The sequence below is a fragment of the Bactrocera dorsalis genome, chromosome 5 (genome assembly GCF_023373825.1).
Source record: "Bactrocera dorsalis isolate Fly_Bdor chromosome 5, ASM2337382v1, whole genome shotgun sequence".
In the NCBI taxonomy this organism is placed as follows: Eukaryota; Metazoa; Arthropoda; class Insecta; order Diptera; family Tephritidae; genus Bactrocera; species Bactrocera dorsalis.
Window position 1 is genome coordinate 13,895,892 of NC_064307.1, and position 24,446 is coordinate 13,920,337.

The 24,446-nt window shown below is 34.8% G+C and overlaps 2 protein-coding genes across 17 annotated transcripts; both read right to left on the minus strand.

Moving 5' to 3' along the window:
- Positions 1-981: 981 nt before the first annotated feature.
- Positions 982-19,134, minus strand: LOC105224417 (serine/arginine repetitive matrix protein 2). Of its 16 annotated transcripts, none has more exons than XM_029549478.2 (11): positions 18,531-19,134; positions 17,722-17,823; positions 14,401-14,766; positions 13,577-13,639; positions 11,783-11,812; positions 10,156-10,300; positions 7,504-7,565; positions 3,595-7,440; positions 3,381-3,515; positions 2,642-2,740; positions 982-1,584 (listed from the first exon to the last, which is right to left on the minus strand). In XM_029549478.2, exons 1-11 carry the CDS (start codon positions 18,770-18,772, stop codon positions 1,437-1,439), a joined length of 5,238 nt encoding a protein of 1,745 aa, XP_029405338.2. In that variant the 5' UTR covers positions 18,773-19,134; the 3' UTR covers positions 982-1,436. The 16 variants fall into 16 exon arrangements, with proteins under 16 accessions (XP_029405338.2, XP_011200791.2, XP_049315015.1 ...); XM_011202489.4 differs by lacking the exon at positions 11,783-11,812 and having other exon boundaries at positions 3,595-3,821; positions 5,196-7,440; positions 18,531-19,133; XM_049459058.1 differs by lacking the exon at positions 18,531-19,134 and adding an exon at positions 18,111-18,220.
- A 1,452-nt stretch (positions 19,135-20,586) lies between these two features.
- Positions 20,587-22,161, minus strand: LOC105224416 (60S ribosomal protein L23a). Its single transcript, XM_011202488.4, has 4 exons — positions 22,007-22,161; positions 21,211-21,590; positions 21,019-21,146; positions 20,587-20,951 (listed from the first exon to the last, which is right to left on the minus strand). Exons 1-4 carry the CDS (start codon positions 22,035-22,037, stop codon positions 20,690-20,692), a joined length of 801 nt encoding a protein of 266 aa, XP_011200790.1. The 5' UTR covers positions 22,038-22,161; the 3' UTR covers positions 20,587-20,689.
- Between the last annotated feature and the right edge of the window lie 2,285 nt (positions 22,162-24,446).

Consider the following 24,446-nt stretch of genomic DNA (forward strand, 5'->3'; position numbering starts at 1 on the left):
AGTTGTTCCCTAACTCGTAACACCATAATCCATATGGAAGGAAATTTGTATGAAATTTGACTTCCATTGTCAATTCAAGAGTTTGAGTTACGGAGAACTTCGAGTTATAGTGGTTCGAATTATGGAAGTTCAACTGTATTAGCATTGATTTAATAAAATAGTATAATCCTATATCAAAAATAGAATGCAAATGCAGAATTAAATTTCGAAAAAATGCCATACATACAATATACCATACACAATGAACCATTAAAATCAAGTGTTTGTATTGAAAATTTTTTCATTTGACAAGATATCTTCAACTAATTTATCATAACGTCCAAGGCAACGGTGCAGTCTCCGAAGTAATTGTTCCTATCGGATCACCTAACCTAACCGTTAAAAATCAAGTTCTTGAGTGAATATTTGTGAAAAGTATTATAGCTTGGATGCAACCGAAGTTAACTTTTTTTTCTTAATTATATGAAAAAAACTTATGCCACAATGAACTGTTACCGCATAGTTTCTTTTTCAGGGTAACTATAAACATACATAAGCGAATACTAAAATATTATGGTCAATTCACATCCAACTTTTCTCGCTTTGCTTTAACAACAAAGCGAAGTAAGCCAAGCCTATGCCAGAATGAACGCTTTGCTTTAACTGTTTCTCTCAATTAAAAGTGTCGACTGTTGCTTAGAATTGCGTAAAAATATGAGATTTGTCCAAAATTTTGCTTGGCTTCGCCTCGAAACTTTTTATATGAATGTATTTCTACAAAAGAGTACAACAAACTTTTCTGTCAAAGCTTTGACGTTAGGCGGAGCAAAAGTTCTCTGTGAATCAGCCAATAGTTTCACAGACCTATGGAAAATTTCGACCTCCTTCTTACTAGTTTTGAAATTGGTGTATAACTAGTCAGTTGCAGGCTTTCTATAATTTAGAGAACTCCAGAAATACTTGCAGTACAAAAATAACGACAAAAGGCTTTCGCAACAAATATTTATATATCTTTCAATATTATATTTTTTCTTACATCATATACATTAGATGGACTTATTGCTAAATTATAATTAGTTTACATTATTTAAAACTTAATTTTGTATACGTATTTATTTAAGTTATTGCAATTATAATAAAGAGTTGTATAAGCGCTTGAAATATCAGTGGAATCAACGAAATTTCTTTTAAAAAATAACAAAGCGTTTTATTTTTAAAATACGTACTTGACTAGTAGCGTTTTCATTTCTATTAACGTATATATAGGCGCTAAATCTTAAAAATAGCAGGACTAGAATGATTGCATAGGACTAGAAATAATACTCGTGCTTAGAGCCTTGCACTTTTTCATGTTTTCAGCTTTAAAACACACCATTGTGTTTGCAGTTATGCGCGCCGGGAGAATCGCGCTCTTATGTAATGTTTTGCAAAACTTTAAAAAGTTTTTTCTTTAAACCTCAAAATGCCGCCGACGGACTACGGCTGTGCGGCGTTGGTGAACGCGAAGGTGAATGTGGTGAACTGTCGCGACTGTAGCAGCTCGAACAGTAGCTGGATGCATCCGATGGTGTTTTCCGATGATACGGGATCGGACGCTTGCGGGCGCTAAATGAATTGAGAGAAATGCCTAGCGTTAATATAACAATAACAATGTTGTACAATGTTGTTGGAATGAAATAAAAATCAATCAACGAATGAAATTAAACTTACCAAAATCAAATGTTATAATTTAGGGACTTAAAGTTCAATTATCTAAAGAAAATAAATATGGATTAAATTAAAATGAACAATATTAAATTAAATCACAAGCGCCATAGAAAAAACTTACCAAAAAATGCTATTAAATTACATAATAAAAAACGAACTTACATTTGCTTGATGAGAAATTTCAGTACACAAAATGAAAAAGTTTCACTTTAATGAACACATCGCATTTACAAAATAAAATTTAAAATTACATATCTTTATTTATGAATAGCATAGGTGAAAGCATAGTGAGAGGAAGGAAACTATATGATTTTAAAAATTCCATTAAGTAATATTGCGTGAAAGTACAAAACATTATAATGACAAGACAAGTGTACAAAATCAAATAAAAGTCCAAAACTACTATATACTATATATATGTAGATGGAGGTGAGTAAACAGTTAACACATTGATGGAATAGCTTAAATGTTCATAGGATATAGGACACAACTTGATTCGGAATTTGCTAGGATGGACATTACTTTTGGAAAATGCACTGTACTCTTGCTTCCATTATTCAAATCAACAGCAAACTCAGGCAATCAATATCTAAATAGAAATTGAAACCAAATTAACTGAACTAATTGAAATAATGAATGAACAAGTGAAATAATAATGCAGTGTTTAAATATATATGTTTATTTATATATATGTATATGCAGCCAAGCCTAACGACTGCGGCGCTCGCGAGTTGGTTCGCGTCCTCTGCTACAAATGAAAATAAAAAGAAATTATATACAAAATATGTAATAAAAACAATTACAGTAATAATAATAAAAATTATATATATAATGTAATAATAATAATAATAAATAATATATATAATAATAATATGAGTTAATAAATAAATATGCAAGACAAAAGGAAGATCTATAATAAAAGTGAAATTATAAGCGAGTTTTTGAGGTTATGCACCTTGTTATGCGGCGACGATCGAGAAAACTGGGAGATCCACGCCTTCGGGGAATTGATGGTGAACGTGAACCCGTACGGGAGGAACCGGAACTGCCAGAGCTAGAAAAAAAATTTGTATAGCGTCATATTAGTATAAAAAACATACAAATTTTTTTATTTAAAAAGATATAAATTTTAACTGATGATTCTGGACTGGGGCCCGTTTAAAGCGCCCGCAAGCCGTATTGTTAAAAAATTGCCTCCTACGTTGATAGGGCTTTTAAATTTCGTGAGTCCACAAATCAGTGTGCGTTTGACAGCTGTTTGTTTACGATGCAAAAAGTTCATATGGTGATTTTTATTATAAAAAATTAACAATGAGTTTGAAATTTTTGTGCGTCTAGTGGAATTACGGCTACGGAATCAGTTAAAATGTTGCAGAAGAAATACTTGACAACGTAGTCATCAAACGAACATTAAAGGAAACGGAGAAGTAGGTTAACTATGCAACAATCTAATGAATGGTGCTTCAAAGATGAGCTGTAATAAAAAGACACTGAGGGCCAGCCTAAACGTGGCGTATAACAAATGTATGAAGAATTGGAATGAGCAAGAGCAAGCTTGTATTGGCTCAACAGCCTATTTGGATGGCGTTGAAGATTTGTATCAAGTTTAGTTGATATTTACCTTCTTTTACCAGTCCGAATCATAATTGATCAGATGATATACACATATGGGTTTCTTTCAATGTTTCGCCTACCTTGATGAGCTATGTGAACTACTACGCGTCGAACAGCTCGAATGCGAAGAGTGTGAATGTGAGCGAGAACGTGAACTGCGATGGCTACGACTACGTGTACGGCTATGGCTGCGACTACTCGACGACGAATAATGCCTATAAAACACAAATACAAATACCATTAATATTCGCATATGTAAATCGACATGCGCAGAGTTCGAATTGTGTTACTTACGATGAACGTGATCGGCTATTGGAATGCCGACGGCTGGTTCCTCCGCCGCTCCGTTCGCCACCGCCACCTGCTTCACGTCGTGGTCGGCTACGGCTACGGCTGCGACTGCGTCTTGAACGACTGCGACTGCGGCGTGCGGCACTCTCAGCTGCGGCCACTGTGGCTGTGGACACTTTCGAGACAATTGTATCGACGAGCGTACTGTCGGCTAGAGCCGCTACCAGAGGCTGTGGATCGTTAATTTTAAAAGGCTTTATTATAATTTTCGGTTTATTCGAATGTTGGTGGTGATGATGGTGGTGATGATAACTTAAACTAGAAGCAGCAGCAGCGGCTACTGCCGCCGTATTATAGCCGTGATGATGGTTCGCGCCACTGCCTATATCATGATGGTGACCACGCGCGTGATGACCACCGATGCCGCCAACACCGCTGCCACCACCACCGCCACCACTGCCCGACACGGCGGCCAACGAGGCGGCGATCAACAGTTGATCGCTTAGTACCGTTGTGGCATTGGCGCTGTGCGGATGTTGGTGCGAATGATGGTGGTGTGCGTGATGATGACTGTTATTTGGTGTTAGTAGTAAGCTGTTATTAGTATAATTAATTGAAGTGAGTTGAGCATTAACGTTAGCATTTAAACCCATCGCACAGCGATGATGATGCTCACGTCGACTAATTAGCATTGTGTTATTGTTTAAGCTGTTGAGACCGCTGTTATAATGTTTACTTAGCAACGGATTGAAGGTATGCGGCGCATGCGCGATTAATGGCGGATTGTTGTGGTGGTGATGATGATTAACACGGCCAGACATTTGACGCGCATAAACACCACCGCCAGCACCGGCGGCATTGGCTGGTGTGTTGGGCCCGCCGCCGCCGCCACCGCCGTAATGCGTGTAATTAGTGGGAGGACCGCCAGTCATGGGAGGCGCATTAATGAGTGCGACACCACCGCTGGGTGTATTGATTTTTACCCTGTGATGCGATTTCCGCGGATGTAAGATCAATGGTGGCGGCGTTGTACGACGTGCTCCACGACGCAATGGTATTTGCTGACGACCCATTGTTGTCGGTATACTTCGCACATTTACTATATGCGTGGTGTTTTCATTTCGATTTGCTAATATTGGACTCTTTGCCGCCTGACCATTTGCTGCAGTGACGGCCTTGCAATCGGTCTGCGGCGTATTGTCCTTTTGTTGTTCTTGTGTTTGCACTTTTACCGTATCCTTTTCCTTATCACTTTCTAATATTGCATTATTTGGTACTTCGGTTTTAGCTTGATTATCATTTGCCATTTGGACTTCCAATGGTTGGGGATAAATCGCAGCCAATGGCGGCGTCTTATTGCCACTACCTTCGGCTTCCTTGGTTGCTTGTGTTACGGTATGGCTACTGTTAGTACTAATATTGCTACTGTTATTATTGTTGCTATTATTTGTATGATTACTATTACTGTTGTTATTTCTATTAGAGTTCGTTGATACAGCAACAACGGCGGCCGCTACATTGTTGGCCGCTAGAAACTCGTTCAACGAATTTCGCATGCCACCGCGCTTGTAGCGTTGTTGTTCATTGTTATTGTTTTCACTTACTTCATTACTCATGCTTCCTCCGCCAATGGCCAATTTCTCAATTGTCTTCAACTTCTCTTTTGCTTTGGCGGCTATGTCCGTTTTAAGCTGTTCCAGCATTTCCAAGTCTTTCAGTTCACGTCCACGTTTGGTTTCTTGGAATTCATCGAGCGCAGCGGCTACCTTTTCCGGGCGCTCATCTGTTTCGTTTTCGTCCTCACTCTGACCTTGTAAGCGTACTACGGGCCCTGATATGGGTTTGCCACGCTTCGTGCTTGAAGAATCGCGAGTTTCACGCTCACGTTTGCGCTCCCTGCTGCGCTTTTCTTTGCTACGCGGACGCTCATTTCGATCGGCGTTACGTTGAGCATCACGTTCGCGTTCGCGTTCCAGATCTCGATCAAGTGCGCGACCGCTGTCACTGTTAGCATGTTCTCTGATGCGCCCACCATGCTCGCGGCCATCCCGCTCGTTGTTTGCGGTCTCTTCGGGCATTTTGCGCATTTTACGTGTGTCATGTGACGCTGTTTCAGTGTCGGTATTGCGTTTCTTTGTCTCACGTTCTGGTGATACCGCTTTTTCTTTCACCCTTTTGTTATCGGCTGCTTCGAGTATGTCGCGATAACGTTCCGGATTACGACGTGCCGGTGAGTAGCTGAGTTCTGACGAGTTGCGCGATTGCGAGCGTGGTGCACTTGCCTTTTCAGCTTCGACGCGCCTTCTAGACGACGTACTCTGCTCACGTGATGAACGTGATTTTGTGATTGTGGGGGACGTAGCATCTCGATTTCTTGACGTTGCTTTAGGGGAACGTGATCTTGTACGACGACGTTGTGGTGGTGGTGTTATTTTCTTGGATGAACGTCCACGACGATCTTCAGATCTTCGTTGTTCAGCTCGTTTTTCACGTGAGACACGACGTTCCCGTGATCTTTCTCTTTCTTTCAATTCACGACGGGAACGTTGTTCCACCGATAGCGATTCGGGTGTTCTACGCCGTTCTCGAGAGCTTCTTCTACGTCTGTCGGCCTCGTGGTCAGCACGCGATGCAGATCGATCGCTACTATGCGATCGTTCGCGTCGTTTAGTTAGCTGAATATTGTGTGACCGCGAGCGCCGATTTCGTGACGAAGAATTTCTACGCTCACGTGAATGTTCTTTATCTCTTTTCAACTCACGTTCACGTCGTGCTGGCGAACGTCGTAGCTCAGGTGTTCTTTTGCGTTCGCTAGAGTGTTCTCTGTTAAATGGTTTTTCATTTTTAGCTACACGAGCTTCCCGACTTGAATGTGTTGAACGCACCGAAGATGCTCGTTCTTCCTTAACGGGCGAACGACCACGACTGGCACGATTTATATCTTTATTCGAACGCGAACGTCCCTCACCAGTACGGTTGGGACCGTTGCTTGCCGCAGATGGGGAACGAGTGCGACTCGGCATCTTCGTTAATTTTACGGCTTCAGTGACATTTTTAAATGGATTCGCCATTGGTTTCGCCTCACTCGCCGACGCAGGCCCGGCTAAAGACGACACATCTACTTTGAATGGATTGAAGGGATTTTTACGGGTGACGGAATCGGAACGTGTAGGTGAAACAGAGTCAGCGGCAGCACTCTTTGGTGGCGGCACCGTTGGTGTTATAGTACGCTTGCGCAATTTATCAGCCGCGGGAGAGGAAGTAGAGCGCCTACGATTATTGCGATGCGATGATTTGGAACGCGAACGAGTGCGTGTCCGTAGATGTTTCGGTCGTGGGGTATTCTGCCTACGCCTATCACGTGATACTGAACGTGACACATCACGTTTACTATCACGCGCATTGCGTTCCACAGACACTTCCTTACGACGCTCACGCGAATGATCATTGCGTTCACGTCGGCTACGACGCTCATTATCGCGTACTCGCTCTCTGGAATGATCTCTGCTGCGACTTTCCGCTGACGAATTGCGACGTTGCGTTTTTTGTGGCGTACGTCGTGTTGTTGTTGTTGCTGCTGCTGCTGCACGTTCACGTGAACGACTACGGAAGGGATTTCTGGTCGACGATTTGGATGCATTACGCGGAGATTTCCGTTCGCTTCGCTTCCTAGAACGCTCTTCGGAACGTTTTCGCTCATTCCTCACATTTCTTTCCGCTGAATGGCGTTCGCGTGTTCTTTTTGTGACAGATTTTGATCTATGCCGTGTTGTACTGCGATCGCCGCCTCTCTTCGATGATCTCTCTTCTGAACGCTTACGCTCACTCCGGCCGTTACGTTCAGGAGATCTGTAAGTGCAGAAATCAAATATTATTTATGAATTGCTGCTATAAAAGTGTAGAGGTGCTCACCTTGAGCGCGATTTCTCCACCGAACTGTTGCGTTCCTTTTTCTTCTTCTTATCGCGTTTTTTCTGCATAAATGAGAATACGGAATAGCCATTAGGCGGGATATTTCTTGTAGATTTGCGCTAGTGTTACGCAGCTTATGCTTAAAGTTTGTTATATTTCTAGATATTTATCTGAATGCAACTATTGAGCTTAAAACTAAGTTATTCAAAATTCTTTCTTAAAAATATTTTTTTTTTTTATTTTTTGGTTTGAAAAGGTCGCACGCAGAACAAATGTATTTTATGTTTTTTTGGATGATGTGCTTTGGTAGTTTAGTATGAATCTAAGAGCATATTTGTAGAAATTGTGTTTTTGTTTTTTTTTTTCTTTCATTAACGTGCAGTAACGCAATGTCTTGCCTGCTTGCTGCCTGAGTTCACTTTTTAAATAATATTTAGTCTTATTAGCGTATAGCTAATAGTTTTTTCATATCATATTAATATTTAGTTTTCTATGCTAGTTTTTATTAGGACAACAAAACGTTCTAAATAAAAGTACTTACAAAACTACAAGAGAGCCTTGCGAAAGCTATCCTATTCAATGAAGCGCCAAGGGTTTTTAATAAATAAAAATTTTAAATTTCTTTTTTTTTTTTTGTTTTTCTTAATAATAAGTTCGTTATGTTCAAGTGTGTGTGTACAAAACTAGAAAGGAGGAAATGCAAATTTTTTTATTTATTGTATTTACATGGTTTATAATTTTAAGTAGTCAACTAAAGGGCACAACATAAAAGTGTGTTAATGATGACCATAGTATAGATACATATAGATGAGTAAAATAGAAATATTTCATGAATATTAATTTACTACTAATAAACGAAAAAAAATTCAAAATAGGCTTCCGAAAAAAAATTAAGGTTAGCTTCTTTCAAGATAATTTTTTTTTCCTATAAGTTCAGTGTGAATTAAGACCTTCCAATATTTTCTTTACACAATTGTTCTACAACCTGTAAGCAAAAGGAGTTGAAGTTACTATTCCAAAAGCATAAATCCCACATATTGGAACTGATCAAATTTGACCCGGACTGACAAAAAAATTCACATATGTACGCCTTCTAAATAGGGTCCTGAGACAAAAATAAAGGTCAGTTTCTTTCAAGATAAGCTTCCTATACAAGCACGTCAACACATAATGACATAATGACCTGAAAAAAGACTGAGGTCGGGTTTAGTGACTATTAGTTTTTCCGTTTTCGGTTCATTATTGGAAATTATTATTTTCCATTTTGATGCAATACTATTTGCCATCCTTCGGGCAAGAGATTGATACCACGGTCATAAAATTTTTGATTCCAAGCTCTTACAATTTTTGATCCTCGCAGGCAGAAAACTGGTCCAAATGGTTTTTGGCAAATTGATTTGAAGTGAAGGTTTTCCCCAGCCAAAAAATTTGCAGAAACCGAAAAAAGTAATAATATGAAGGTGTAAATCCTAGATCCGTTCGCTTTAGACAAATTTAATCTTTCAACAATTTCTCGAGTTGTTATTCGACGATTTGCAGCGATCAACGACTTTATTTTATGGGCATTTGTATTCGGCCAACACTTCTTCCCAGAACACGGCACATAATTTTTGCCTTGCTTGAATTGCATTTTTATATAGCAATTTTTGATACTAAAAATGTAAAAACATTTTTTACAAACACCCCTTAGTATATCAGCTGTTCAAATATCTAACGGTAAAGCGCTTAAGTGTGAAGTTGGCTGCGAAAAAATTCAATAATATCAGCTGTTGTCATCAAACGAAAATACTAAGTGAACGACCCAATACAGCAAAAAACTCAAAACTTTAATGAAGCTGATCAATGACGCTTTTTAGATAAAAAAAAAAACAAAAATGAATCAATTAATTTTCCCACAAATCTGTGTAAATATTGCCTGAGGTCTCTCCAAATTTATTTATGACAAAACTTACGCTACAAACAAACTATTCATTACTAAGTCTACAAATGGGTTTGAGGTGTGCTAAGTACTAATGTATGTATGTGCAATTTAAATAATATAGATGCCATTTATTTTAAAAATACAACAACAAAAATGTATAACAAATGAAAAATTAAAATTACTCATGAAAAAAAGCAAACGGTTATGAAGCAATGACAAACGTTTACCTTTTTAATGCGCAAGATTTTTTTTTAGATTTTGTTTCTTGTTTCTTTGCTATTATCTAGATTATAGGTTATAATAATAGTGACTTTTTTGATTATAGCTTTTCATTCTTTTATAACGTATGTATGTATTTTTGTTGTTATTTCAGATATCGTAGGAAAAAATAAGCAAGAGAAAAATTGCGTTCGTTTAATTGTTTGTTTGTAGTTTGGAAGAATGGAAATTTTAAAAATTCAAATGAATTAGAATCATAGAATTTTAGAGTGCATGCGATTTACAATAAATACATATGTATATATACCATTATTATATATAAAATAAATGTTTGAATATTATTATATTGTTTAGGAAAGAAACTTTATATACGTTTAGTAACAATTATTGTCCACTTTTGGCTTCGCAAACTGCGCAAAAACTATACAAAGTGTCGTAGGTGGTTAAATATGGTTATAATATGGACAAATTGCTATTTAAACTCGCATTTGTTTGCATTTTTGCGCGCTTACCTTGTCCTTCTTGGCGCGCTTGCGTTGCTTCTTCTGCTCATACTCCGAATCGCTGCTGGGTTTCTCGTTGTCAGAGCCATGATCGGAATCGCCGCTGTCGGACTCGCTGGCTTTACGCTTTCTCGATTTCTTCTTCTTCGACTTACTGCAATGGAGAAGTGCGGGGTATACGTTAGTTCAAGCATATATTCGGAAACGAATTTAAATCTTTAATTAAATTTGAGTTTGAATTAACAATATATTTATATATTTTCAGTTGGACCGAAATTTTTTCATATTTTTCATGGAAATTCGCTGAAAACAGATTTATTTCAGCATTAATTTGTTGGTTAGGATTTTCTTGTTCGTGGATATTTCAGTTTTGAGTATAACTTTTTGTAAAAAAAAAATAGATGATATTGTATGTAGTAGTGAAGAAATCGTCCTTGTTGAGAAATTGGTATGTAGTGATTTAGTTAATGTTTAGGTGATTTTTGCGGATATCACAACATCAAGTGAATAGTGACGCAATAAGCACAGGATCGTTGTGACATAATGGAAATACATAGATCTACAGTGTTCAATTTGTATGTAAGATCATTCTCAAATATGTTTAATATTTTGTGAAATTGCCATTTGAATATTCTTTCTGAATTTTCGCAAATATAAAAGGAGTTTACGACGTCTCATAGTTTATAAATCTATTTCCAAAGTGGCTCTGCTACAGTAAGAACTAAAATAATGAATGTCAAAACTACCCGATTTGAAAGAATTAGAGTTATAGAATATCAGAAATTGTAACAGTAAATCTTTGAGGCAATTTGTTTTTGGATTTACAACAACAACATTAAAATAACGTGTTAATCTCGCCTACATATCATGATATTCAAGCATTTTCGTTGTCAGCGCTTTATTCAGCTATCATTTTCATAAGCTGAATAAGTGCTGAATAGCAAAATGTTGAAAGCCTGATATGTATTTGTAATATCATAGCCAAGTAGATTTGCAAACATGGTTTTAACGCATTTTAGTTTTCAGCGCTTTATTCAGCTAACATTTTCATAAGCTGAATAAGTGCTGAATTGCAAAATGTTGAAAGCCCCGATATGTACTTGTAATATCATAGCCAAGTAGATTTGCAAACATGGTTTTAACGCATTTTAGTTTTCAGCGCTTTATTCAGCTAACATTTTCATAAGCTGAATAAGTGCTGAATTGCAAAATGTTGAAAGTCTGATATGTAATTGTAATATCATAGCCAAGTAGACTTGAGAATGTAGTATTTTGACGTATTTAGAACATAAATGAGGTTATGTATGAACCTGCCTTCATTGAATCGTTTATGTTTTTGTGTTCAGAATTATGGAGTAGCGACTTGGAAAATGTTATTAATTTTTTAAACTTTATAAATAACATACATATTTTTATAATACAAAAAAATGTAAACAAAAACTATTATTCAAATATTTGTTTATTTTTTTTAATTGTCTTTAAAAATATTACTTAAATATTTCTGTTTTATAGTTAAATATTTTTTTTTGTTTTTGGTTTTTTTTGTTTTTCTTCCACGCAAATTTTGCATAATTACAATTTGTATCGCTAATAAATTAATTTTTACGCTTGAGTGATGATCTCGATAATGGTTTACCTTATTATAAAATCTTCATAATTGGTTTGTCTTAAGGAAAAGAAAAAATGAGAAAATAATTTGGTTTAATTCTTGCACTCTTGTCTTTACACAAACAAATTAAAAATATTGAGCTTAGCGCTTGCAGCATTCTCATTATTATTTGAGGTTAATAATTAATTGAAACTCAGTAGACTAGATTATTCAGTATTGTTTTGTGTTAGTAATCTTGCGTGTGTCAGCTTGAGCTACAAAATTTTATTTCTTTGTATGCATGTGTATGTGTATGATGTTAATGAAATAATTACATATGTATATTAAAGATGATAGACTAAATAGTAAATAAAATATGATGTACTTAAGATTTAATTTAATTTCTTTAATAAAAATTATTTTTCGATGTGTGTGTGTATGTTAAAAATGTAGTAGTGGTTATAAGCCAACTTTGAAACCTGACTTCGGCAAACGACCTTTGTATAAATACCATTAGAAAAAATTAAAATGAGCAGTTAACAAATTCGTACTGTTATTATAAAAAATAAATAAATTTGAGGTTATGTTTTTTTTTTAATAATTATCTCTCTTTTTTTTTGTAGTGGCTAACTAGTTAGGTACTAAAGACAAAATGAAAAAATAATCAACATCTTATTTTTACTTACCCACGTTTACATTTTGCCGTTGTGATTGAAAATTAAATTTATATTAATTGAGAACAAAATATTTTGTTTTGCCCAAAAAAGCAGAATTATTAGAAACATTTGTAAACGAACTTAATTGTTTACCATATACTTGTATACTTCATTATTTCATTTAATTTTTTGTTTTTGTTAAATGTGAATCGGCAAAACACGTACGTTTGTATGCGTGAATATGTAGTGAATTCAGTTCATTATTCACTAATCCATTTCGATTTGAGACACTTTAAGTTTCTTAATTAAAGTTCTGTATGGTTAACGGTGCGGCTGATGATTTTGTGTTCAAATGATAAATGATGATGCACGATGCTAGTATATTCTGGTATTGTCAGTGTTTGACGGTAATATTTAATTTTTCAAAATTAAAAACAAAAAAAAAATATAGTACACTTTAAAAAATTGTTGCATTTTGTGCACTGGAGAAAACAAAAGCAATTAATTTGCGCGTTTTAAGTTTTTTTTAAGAAGTGTTTCGCTTTGTCTTCTCTTTTTGCTTGTACATAATAGTATATACATATATATAAAAAAGTTTATGTGGCTATTTAAATCTTGCCGTATTTTTGTTCTGTCTACACTTTTAAATGGTTTTTGTTACGTTAAGTTCATTCATACATTAGGTGTAAACCATTATTTATTTATTGTGTTATTATATTATTTATTTGTGTTGTCTTTGATTTTCTTTTTTCTTTCTTTTTTATTATAATTCCTTTAGTACATGATTATTTGTTTACCATTGAAAATTGATATTATATATTTCAAAAAGGCATAAAGAAAGGAGAGATAAAAAATGTTGAGCAATTGAGAGGAAGAAGAAGATTTTGTTTAACATTTTGTTTATCAAAGAAAATTAGGTTACTTATAAGAAAAATTATGCTTAATTAATCTAAATAATTTTTGTGAAAACTGAAGATTTTCTATGCATCACAAAAATGGAAATAACTACTTGTAACGAAAGAAGAAAAAAAAAAAACAAAAGCAAAAATAATAAAAAAATTAAAATATTAAATTCGTGGAACTTAAAAGTACTGAGTGCAATCGAATGTGTTGGTGACATTCAGATTCACGAAAATAAATATAGTCGACAATACACAATGTTGTTGGGGGGCACAAGCAAGCTCACCTTTCTTTTTTATGTTTTTTAGACTTTTTCTTCTTATCCTTTTTACGTTCGGGGCTGGCAGAACTGCAAGTAAAATATAGTTTAATTTAGAAAGTTGTAAAGAAAACCTGCATTCAGATAAATTAAGTCAGTGATTTATAAAACCGTGAACATATTATTTAAAAAAGTTTTGGAGGCATTTTTAAAGGTTATGTATATCCCTAACCTCAACTTTGGGAAAACAAAACAAGAAAAAACGTTAACTTCGGGTGCACCGTAGCTAAAATACCATTCCCAGGTGCATTCTTTATGGCAAAAAAGGGTATAAAAAGAGTGTTATCTTGATTTGAATCAATCAGTTTGTATGGCAGCTATATGTTATAGTCGTCCGATCTGAACAATTTTTAGGGAGATTGTGGCCTTGTCTCGAATAATAATTCGTGCCAAATTGCTTGAAGATAAGGTGTCAAATAAAAAAGTTTTCCTTACAGGAACTTGGTTTTGATCGTTCAGTTTGTATGACAGCCATATCCTATTGTTGACCAATATCGACGGTTCCAACAAATGAGCAGCTTTGTGCTGAGAAAAAAGCGTGTGCAAAATTTCAGTTCGATAACCCAAAAACTGAGGGACTAGGCTCGCGTAATCGACTCAGCTCGTCACGCTGATCATGATATATTTATTTTATAGGGTTTCCTATGTTTTCTACTAACAAACTTCGGGATAAATTTAATACAAACTGTTCAGGGTACAAAAATAAATATAGAACTGTTCTAGATTATTTTTTTTCTAACTTTAGAACCGTGAAAAAACTAGAAAATTCCAGAGAGTGAAATAAAACTTACCTCTCGCGCGTGCGTTTCTTCTTTTTCTTCTTCTCCGATTTGGAAGCATGCTCATGTGCTTCATTATCGCTATCACCTTTGCTGCCGCCACTACCGGCAATGTCTTTTTCACGCGATGGCGTACGCACTAACGCATAACGACGCTTATCCTCGCGCTCCTTTTCCTTGTCGCGGCTTGCTGCAGCGCTTTCGCGTTGCGCATCCAGTTCCTTTTGCAGCGCCAGACTTTTAGCCAAATCTTCCTTAGCTTTGCGATCCGAATCAAAACTGGAGCCTTCCACAAAATACTCGGAAATGTTAAAGGCTTCGCGTAGTTTGGCGTTTTTCTCCTGTTGCGCTTCAGCAATTTGATGCGTCTCACGGACACTGTAAGAGAATGGAACAGCAATTAATTAAACTTGTGATTAACATTTTTTGAAATATAATTTTTGATCATTAATACTACTGTGTATATGTATGTGGGTATGAGCATATGTAACTATATACCTAACGACATGTCTAAGTTGCTGCTGGCACAGACTTGTCGTTTGCTGAAATTGCTCGCCAATTAGCGTATCTAGGAGTGACATGCGTGGCGCAGTGGCGGAAGTTATGCCAGTGTTTTGTAATAAATTCAACATTGGTGGCTGGGAGCTGACCGCGTTCGCATTATTGTGCTGTGCATTGAGTAATTTTCGCAATAACTCTTCGACAATCATTGCTGATTCAACTACCGCAGCTTGTTGTTGTTCCATTACATTGGTTTTGTTATCAAATGACATGTTGTCACAATTGTTGCTTTTTTGTTGTTTATATTTTGCATGAGCAGTGGCGGCGGCGGTGGCAAAAGCACATGCGCATTTGCAGTACGAGTGCGTTGATTTGGCAGCTGTTGTTGTTGTTGTTGAACAAAAGTGTGGAGAAGATTTTCCCATATATTTTGAGAACATTTTCGGCTTTTGCTCTTGACGTTTCGTCGTTTTCAGCTGTTGTTTATGCCACGGTTGTTTTGTGGCAATTCGCTTTTGTTTTTGTGCTTGATTTTTATTATTCGTTGCAATTGTAAGTGGCTTAAATTTTTTTGCGACGGCGGCATAGTTGAGTTCATTCTCTGTTATCGTTTTGACAATTTCACGTGTGTCATGTTGGAAGTACCGTCGCACTTTGGTGGTAGCACGGCGACGCGTTGCTATGCTCTTGCAGGGGCTGGTGCTGCTGGAAACTGTGGCTACGGAGAGTGTATTATCGGTTTCTCTTGTTATGGTAGACGTGGACGTTGTGGAGGAAATTGTTGGTGCTGTGGTGGTGCAACGTTTTCGTCGCTTTCGTCTCTTTTTCGATGGCTTCGGCATTATGAATGTCACATCTGCAGTTAGCTCTTCGGAAGCTGGAGCCGCATATATGGTTGACGAAAGCATAATGCGTATTTATGTGTATTTTAGAAATAATATAAATATTAAGACAATATTTGGATATATTTTTTAAATTTTTGCAACATTTCCTTTTTTTGGTTTTAAAATTGGTTTATTATATTATTATAATAATTACTATATAAAAATATATATTTTTTATATTGGAATATTAATGGATGACATTGGATTATTATTTTATTTTAATTTTTTCTTCAACATTTTTCGTTTTAATTTCATAATTTCGTAACTTTTTTCGATATACACATCAGTTGGAAGACATAATTTTGTATATATCAGTGTATATGTATATATGTAAATATAATATGCTCAAATACTTTCTATATCTACTTTAATTCTCAATATGCATACAAAGGTGCATGATTTTTTTTATATTTAAAAATATGCCTATATTTTTATAATGTTTCATAAATGTATATAAACTTTTTTTTTAATATTACATACTAGTTAATTATTGTCAAGGAAGACGTTGGATTTTTTCTGTCTGTAAATTTGTCTTAAGAAACACTCTTATATAGTTTATAAAAGTTATTCATTATTGGGAAGACAATCGATTATGCATCTATTTTTGAATTTATTTTAAGAGTTATGTTATATTTTTTTATAAATATTCAAAATATAGCTATTAAATTACAAATCACTTTTACATTATTTATTTATATTCGTTTAAATATTGCACATATTAACCGTTAGATTCACATTCGAATATTCCTTTAATATTATAAAATTTACTTCTTATAGTTTCAACATTCTAACTCTGTTGACACTCGTTTTATAACTAATTAACTTAAATACTAAATGGAAGACTCTAGTTGAGTGATTTGTTGCTTTGCTACGAAGTTTAACGCATTTTGAAATTGCTTCTTTCGATTTCAATACATTCTCCACTTTCAAACCACATCTGACTTCATTCTAACTCATGTTAATCCGCTAATCCACTTAGCAGAAGAAGAACCACATTTATTTCCTACAACGCAGCACCAGCACATACTCCCAAAAACATACATTGCTATGAGTTTAACGTAGTTCTTGGTCCGCTTGAGCATGCACACCGCTTTAAGTTGAGTGGGGGGTTGCCGACAGATTTTTGTATAAGTAGGTAGGGAATAAAGTTTTTTAAGAAAATTTTGAATACAATTTTTTTCAAAAATTCCCCACCGCCACCGCCTGTACAATTACTTTTTTATGTTATTTATGTTAAAGTAACATTTTTATGCGTGAATTGCACATTCTATTGCGTTGATTATTGATTTTTCTCAAAATTCAAAAACTGTACGCCGATCGTTGTTTTGAATTGCGTATTTTGTATATTAACCGGAATTATTAATATTATTATATTAAAAGCCATTCGATTAGTATTGGTTTAATTATATTAATTTTATGTTATTTTAACTTTTGGTTTTTTAATACTGCACTTTAAAATGGCTTAATAGTATTTTCCCGACGTTTGAGTTGTATCGCATTTGGAAGACTTGATTTAACTAAACTTTCATGCAATCTGTATAGATGACTTGTCTCGAAAAATTGCAGCCCCATTCAGTATGGTGATGGTGGGTGGTGGGTAAATACACAAATGATATGGAATTGAGAGCAAATCTCTCTATAAAATTGCTCCATCTTTAAATTTCTAAGGCAGAAGCTGTAGGGGTTGTAACTTATGTGTGAAACAAATTCTATGAATAACGCATTTCAGAATTATGTAATACAAGGAGTAAAACTGTTATCTTCTTTGCTAAACTATAGCTAACATTAGAAATTTTTTTAGTAACGAAATATATGAGACTGGCTTTGCTTCGCTTCTTTTTTTTTGCTCAGCATATTTATACATTCCACTTATAATTGATTTACAAATTTGACCCATATATACATTATATGAACATTCTAAATATTTATTATAAAATAATTTACTTACGCTATTCTTCCGAATTCATCCTTTGGTAAATCACTTTTACCTAGTCCCATTAATTTTTGCCGATAAGAATCAACTTTTGTTTTTATTTCCTCCGGTGTGCGCCTATAAAAAATATTTTTTGTAGAAAAATAAAGGAATTATTAAGTTTTAGTAACTAACATATAACAAATCTTTAACAAAAATTAAATAACAGCTAAAAGCTACTAATAGCTATTTGTGAAAGATCGATAAATTTCACGAGTGTCCTACTTGCTCAATTTTGTCAGCTATTGAAAACGTTTCCAATTTATAAATTATTTTTTGTGTATTTAGAAATACTAACTTTTCACATACACTTTAGTTTTTATTTCTAATTTAATAAACTTTTATTTCAACTCAATTCCAATTACTTGATTTGTATGGGTTTAATACTTCTAAGCGGATTGAGTGCACAAACTAGCGGTTTTCACCTTGTTCGCTCAGCAAGCGTGACAATTATGTATGAAACAGGCGAAAAACATCATTATTGTTCACTTGCCACCCCCTTTTGACTAAAAATAATAAATGTAGTCGGAACAGTAGCGAAACATATAGCTCTTGGCCGAGAGCGGGTAAAGTAAACCATACAATAACAACTCAATGGGTTAGTCTGGGTGGAGAGCATGAAGTAATATTTAATATATGTAAAGTGCTCCTGTTGGCATGATTTTGTATTTAAAAGCCACGTCTTATTAGGTGTAACTTATTGAGGTACAAAAACAAAACGTGTTACTGTTTTGGATTTATAAATATATCTATAATACATATATGCACTTTTAATTATAACTCACCCTTGTTTTTCTAAGATTTCCTCAAATTCTATGCATTTTACTTCAATTTTACGTTTACGATCATGATCCAAAATGTCCTTGTTAGGGGGACGATTTAAAGTGGCATCTAGCTTTTTAATATCTTCTTCAGAACGATAGTTCGAATTGTCTTTTTTGCCGGGCCTCACAAATGCCCAATTCCGTTGTACATGTCCATTTGTGCCGGAGCCGCGTGGCGTTGTTAAACCAATTCCGTTGTACATTTCTGTTTTTTCGTAAACAGTGGATGCAAATTCAACGAAGTATATTTATTTATTTTAAAGTTGTTACAGCAAAATACTTTGATTTGCTTGTTCTGAAATAACACCAACCTACCCTACCCTTTATAAGTTACACGGTCGGGAGGTGTGGTTGGCTGAAACAATCGATTGAACTGGTAAATCACTGCATAGTCAAATTTGTCTTCTATATAACCCTTTGGATGCAAATAGTCGAAGTTGTAGCTGTTTAATATTAGCAGAACCACAAAGGTTGTGTTTAAATTTTTAGTTGCAAAAATTCAGATAAGTTTTGCAAATTTGGCGATAATCGCGTTTAATAAGTTTTTCTGTTTGACAGCTAGGTATATAGCCGCCATGACATTAATTGAACAGTGCAGCCAAGCACGGAAAAAGCGTTAGGAAAATTGTGTAATAGAAATAAAACTCATTGATTAGTAAATTTTCTTTAAATAAGTTTTAAATCTCCTAATACTTTTTTATATTTATGGTTATATTTTATACATATTTTCATTTAAATTGTGTGCGACTTTATATTTTTCCAATAAACACATTTTTTCCTTTTTTATACTTCAGATTTTTCGATGTGTTGTAATTGTAGCTTATAGAAACTTGTCATACGGTATACATTTCATTTCAATATTTTCAAAATATGAACATATTTACATACAGCTAAATATAAATTTGGTTGTTTCCACAACAGCATGATCTTGGAAAAAGAAGCGGATCCTGATTTGTATCCGGCCCAAAACTGTTAACTTAGCAACATTCCTCAAATTTGAGAAATGTCCTTGTCAGTTTCCATTTCAACTGTAAAATTTTATTTCCCTCCAGTCAACCAATGTAAAATTATTAATGCAACAATAAGGGTTTTATGAAATTTCATTCTTTATTTAAAATTTCTCTCTATAAATATACGTTTACAGTAAAAAAAACAATAATGAGTAGTCTTCTCGCAATGTGCATAGTTCCTTTGGATACACCTGAAAGATAGAAAAGGTTTCGTTAGCGTGTGTTATGAGCAATAGAATATTAATTAGTCAAGTTATCTCAGTTATTTAATTTCATTTCATTACAACGTTACACGGAATTCAATGAGATTCCGTCTATATATGTCATCACAATTTATATCAATATATTATTTTTTTTTAACTTACCTCTCATTATCTGAGACTTTCTTCAACATTTTATTGCATTCTGTAATGACAAAATTACGAACATTAATTTTAATGCGTCTAAATTAAGATTGTTTTAATTATTGAAATATAATCAGTTACTTAAAATTGTTTTCATAATCAAGCATGACGAAATTCAAAGAGATTCCTTCTATATATATCATCACTAAGGAAATATTAACAGCTATATGTATTATTATTATTACCTTTAATTAAATGATCCTGCTCCAATTTCCAATACACCAACTTCCAATTTGAAGTAATCTGAAATAAATAAGGATTTGCATAGTTTAATAAAAAATTTTGGTAAGAAAATTAATCACTGATGTAAGAAGTAATCAGTTAAAATACATAAATTTCATAATAACGAAGTTATTCAATGAGATTCCTTCTAAGAAACCATCACAAATAAAAGAACATTTATAGAATTCAGTTGTAATTTTCACTTACCTTTTTATGAATAGTCAATCCAGCACGAAAACCATCAACTTGAAACTTGTATCTGAAAAGAAAGGAAAAGGACCTTCCCTCTTGCTAAGAAGCTATGCTAGTCAGTCAATATAAAGTACCGTCTTTTAATTTTTGTCTGTCGTGATTCAAAAGTGAAGTTAATAGAAGGAAATGTATTTTTTTGTTTTTTATTTTAGATAAAAGTAGGTTTTATCCGTTTTTTAATGTCTGTTTTTCTGAAAATTTCTATATATAAAAGAAACGAATAACGCAACGTTTATATGATGCCGATCTTGTTGGCAATATCTAGCGCATCATAATCGCGGGCCAATCGTACGTAAGCCTTCTTCTGACCATCTGGTCTCACCAAGATGTTGACCTTAGCTACCTTAATGTCATACAATTTACGTACAGCGGCACGTACGTGATTCTTATTCGCACGCAAGTGAGTCAAGAACACCAATGTGTTGTTGTCTTCAATCTTCTTCATGGCGGCTTCAGTGGTCAATGGGTATTTGATGATATTGTAAGCATCCATGCTGTTCAAATAATAATATTTCAAATTAGAAATTTGTGGTAAATTTTGAAGTTTGATATTTTACATACCGATTTCTGGTTGGCACCGACTTCCTTGGGTATTTAGGACGGCGGGGCAACACTAAAGTCTTTGGACGACGGAAGTGTACGCTGGTGCGTACCTTACGTGTGCGTGTACCAAAAGCACCCTTGACAATCTGTAAATATTTATACATTTATATTAGTTCTAAATAACTCGAATATGTTTCAAAAAGTTTTTACCTTAGTTTGGACCTTCTTTGCTTTCAATAAAGCAACAGCCTTAGCCTTAGCGGTACCCTTTTGCAATTTTGCGCCTGGTTTAAGAGCGACTTTCTTGCCTTTAGCGGCAGCACGGGCCTTTGCGGACAATTTAGCCAACAAAGATTGTGGCTTCTTGCCAGCGGCAGCCTTCTTGGCATCCTTAGCCTTTGGCTTAGTCTTGGTGGCAACCTTTTTGGCAGCGGCAGGCTTCTTAGCGACTGGCTTCTTTACACCACCAGCTGCGGTAGCGGGTTTCTTGGCGGGGGCGGCCTTCTTAGCTGCAGCAGGTTTAGCGCTGGTACCAGAGGCGGCTGAAGTGGCCGAAGCCTTCTTCTCAGGCTTCTTATCGCCTGGTTTAGCTGTAAAACCATTAATATAAAATTAAGCAACATGGTAAATACAACACTGTCAATACATATACGAAAATTAGGTTATGTCTTAAACCACTCTTTGATAAACAAAAAATGAATTTCTAATTGGCAAGCAATTGTTTAAATTTAAACACACAAAATTCAATTGCAGCACATGGTATTACTTTTGTTTCAATACACTAATGCAGTAAACCTGTTGTAAAAGTTTCTGATTTTAAACACATTTAGCCGATACTGCAGCTTAGACCGCGTGGCCAAACACACTCAACATTTTTCAACAGTTTTGTACACATTTTTGTAGAAAATCTGCTTAAATTCATTTTTAATCAATACACCGTTGTTTAAGACACATTTTAAAACACATTTGGTGCATAAATTGCATTAAAATGTTAAAAATTCCTTACCGGATTTCTCGGCAGGCTTTTTGGGTGCCATTACTACGAAAAAAAGGAATGGAAAGGAAAATCTTCTGTCTTTGTCAAAACGGCGGAAGTTCCCATTTTCGAATTTCGATGTCGAATGTCACTGTATGTCAAATTTTGGGACATGTTCCGAAAGTTCGAGGTGCTTTCATTGAATACAACACTGCGGTCGAATGTATCTTTTGCCGGAAGTAAGCAGCATTTATATTATTATTTATTATAATTTTTTGTATGAAAACATTTTGATATTAAAAAATTTAAGGAACATTATAATATTGAGAATATACTTTATATTTTAAACATTATTATTGTTTATTGATTATTCTTATTTGAACTAATTTATATAAAAAAATTAGTTAAAAAATTGAGATAAATTAGAAAAATCTGCTTTATTTTTTATTACGAATAATGAAATATTTATCAACAAATTCATCACATTCATAATTTAATATCAAAAATTAATTCGTGGTGAGCGCAACCCGTTTCGACAAAGCTGGCAGCTGTCTTCGAAGTTCGGAAATGCAACGCTGTGATAGTTGTAAAATCTGAAAACAGGAAATAGCCCGTCGAAATTACACTTTGTGTAGTAATTTTTAAAAATCAGGCAATTTAAGAAAATTACAATGTTTAAACATTATTTTTTTTAGTGATTTGTGATATAGGGTGTAGCGGTATCTCTTGAATGCGTGAGTGTATAAATAAATAGCTGCACCTTTTCAAGTGAAGCTTTTGGCAGTAGCATTTTTGCCGCATTATATATTTTTTCCAATTGAAAGTGTTCCTTCATTTACTTAATATTGTTTAGGCTAAAGCTGGTACAACAAGCTAGCTTTTCTCTGTTCCACATAAATATATAGTATATGTATATTTATATATGTATGTATGTATAGTGTATATTAGTTGTGAAGCGATTTAATATTTGGCAGTAAGTTTTCGATGATGAGTTCGCAAAAATTTGTATTTGCCAAATTTAAATGGCCGCTTCTGATGTGTGTGTGTTGTGATGTTTAGTTCATGAATTTTCGCCTAACGAATACCATATGATTCCAGACGCGTTTAAAGCAGTAAGTAAGTATAAGGTATTTACATCGTTTAATATAATATTTTCAGTTTTTATCATATTTTTTTATTAAACATTATTTATTAAAGAAACATGTAGCATATAAAGATAAGTCCGATTGAGGCGGTATTTAAGATAAAGCTACGTAGATTGGCCACTATTAGCGCAAATTCGAATTCACTTAAATTCAAGTTTCAAGTTCACGCCCAATTTCCTTGAAATTATTACGCGCCTGCCTAAAGACTTTAAATAATTCAATTTCTGTCGGTCTGCATTTTATGTAAGACCAGCGCAAGCCCTTTCTATCAACAATATAGTTCAAGCACATTTAAGATGGGCAAGCCAGTCACATAGACAGCAAGAAAAAAAAGCGTTCCGACTAGCCTTTCACAGTACAATTAGGGAAATTGCAAATAATAATTGGGGTACTCACAACCCGTCGTAAAGCATCGTAAAATCATAAATTTTTACACTTGTTTAAAAAAATTGTTGTTGGATTTCATACAAAAATGATTTTAAACATTCACAATTTTCAATGCTATGTTTTCGAATCGTTATAACTTATAACTTTATGAGACTTGTGAAAACCCTAAATGACAAAAACCAATATTAAGTAAAAATAGAAATAATTTAAAAAATTAAAGTAAAAATAGCAAAGGAAAAAAATATTTATAAGAAATAAATGCAATAAAAACTAATTTGTTATCAAGGTAACAACCACTGTAGCGAGCAGTTTGAGATGCACTGTGACGCACGAAAAGTTAGAAACAGCTGTGAACAAAGATTGAAAACGAATGAAAACAACATAGAAATTTAAGTAAGCAATTCCTCTTTGAAGTTGGTCGCCTTGCCGTGGCGAAGGGGCTTAAGTAAGAGTAAAGTGTGCATCCCAAAGGAAACGCACTCTAATCTTACGAACTAAGAGGGACACTTCATAATTTCCCACAATAGTGATATGGATGAATAAACCCTTAGGTTTTACGCCCATCTCCTATTGTGGAATTGTGAGGATACCCGAACCAACACCACCCTAAGCCAAGGTGTCGAGGTACCCGTGCCAAGGGCTGAATGGTCAGCGGGGGGTAATAAATAGCTGATCGCGAACGGTCCCCTCCGATGCCCGGGCGAGGTCGGAGGTATAAATCGCCTTCTCTCCGTATACCGGCTCTGCGGACGAGTGACCAACCCTTTCCGGATTACTCGTGGGACCAAAAATGAACGAAACAAATAACTTAACAACAACAACAAAACTACAACAACAACCATGACGACGACAACAGCGACGACTACGGACATGAAATATAGGAATCCTATAACGGAATCCGACGAAGACGAATTGCTTGCCTCCAGCCAGGAGACAAG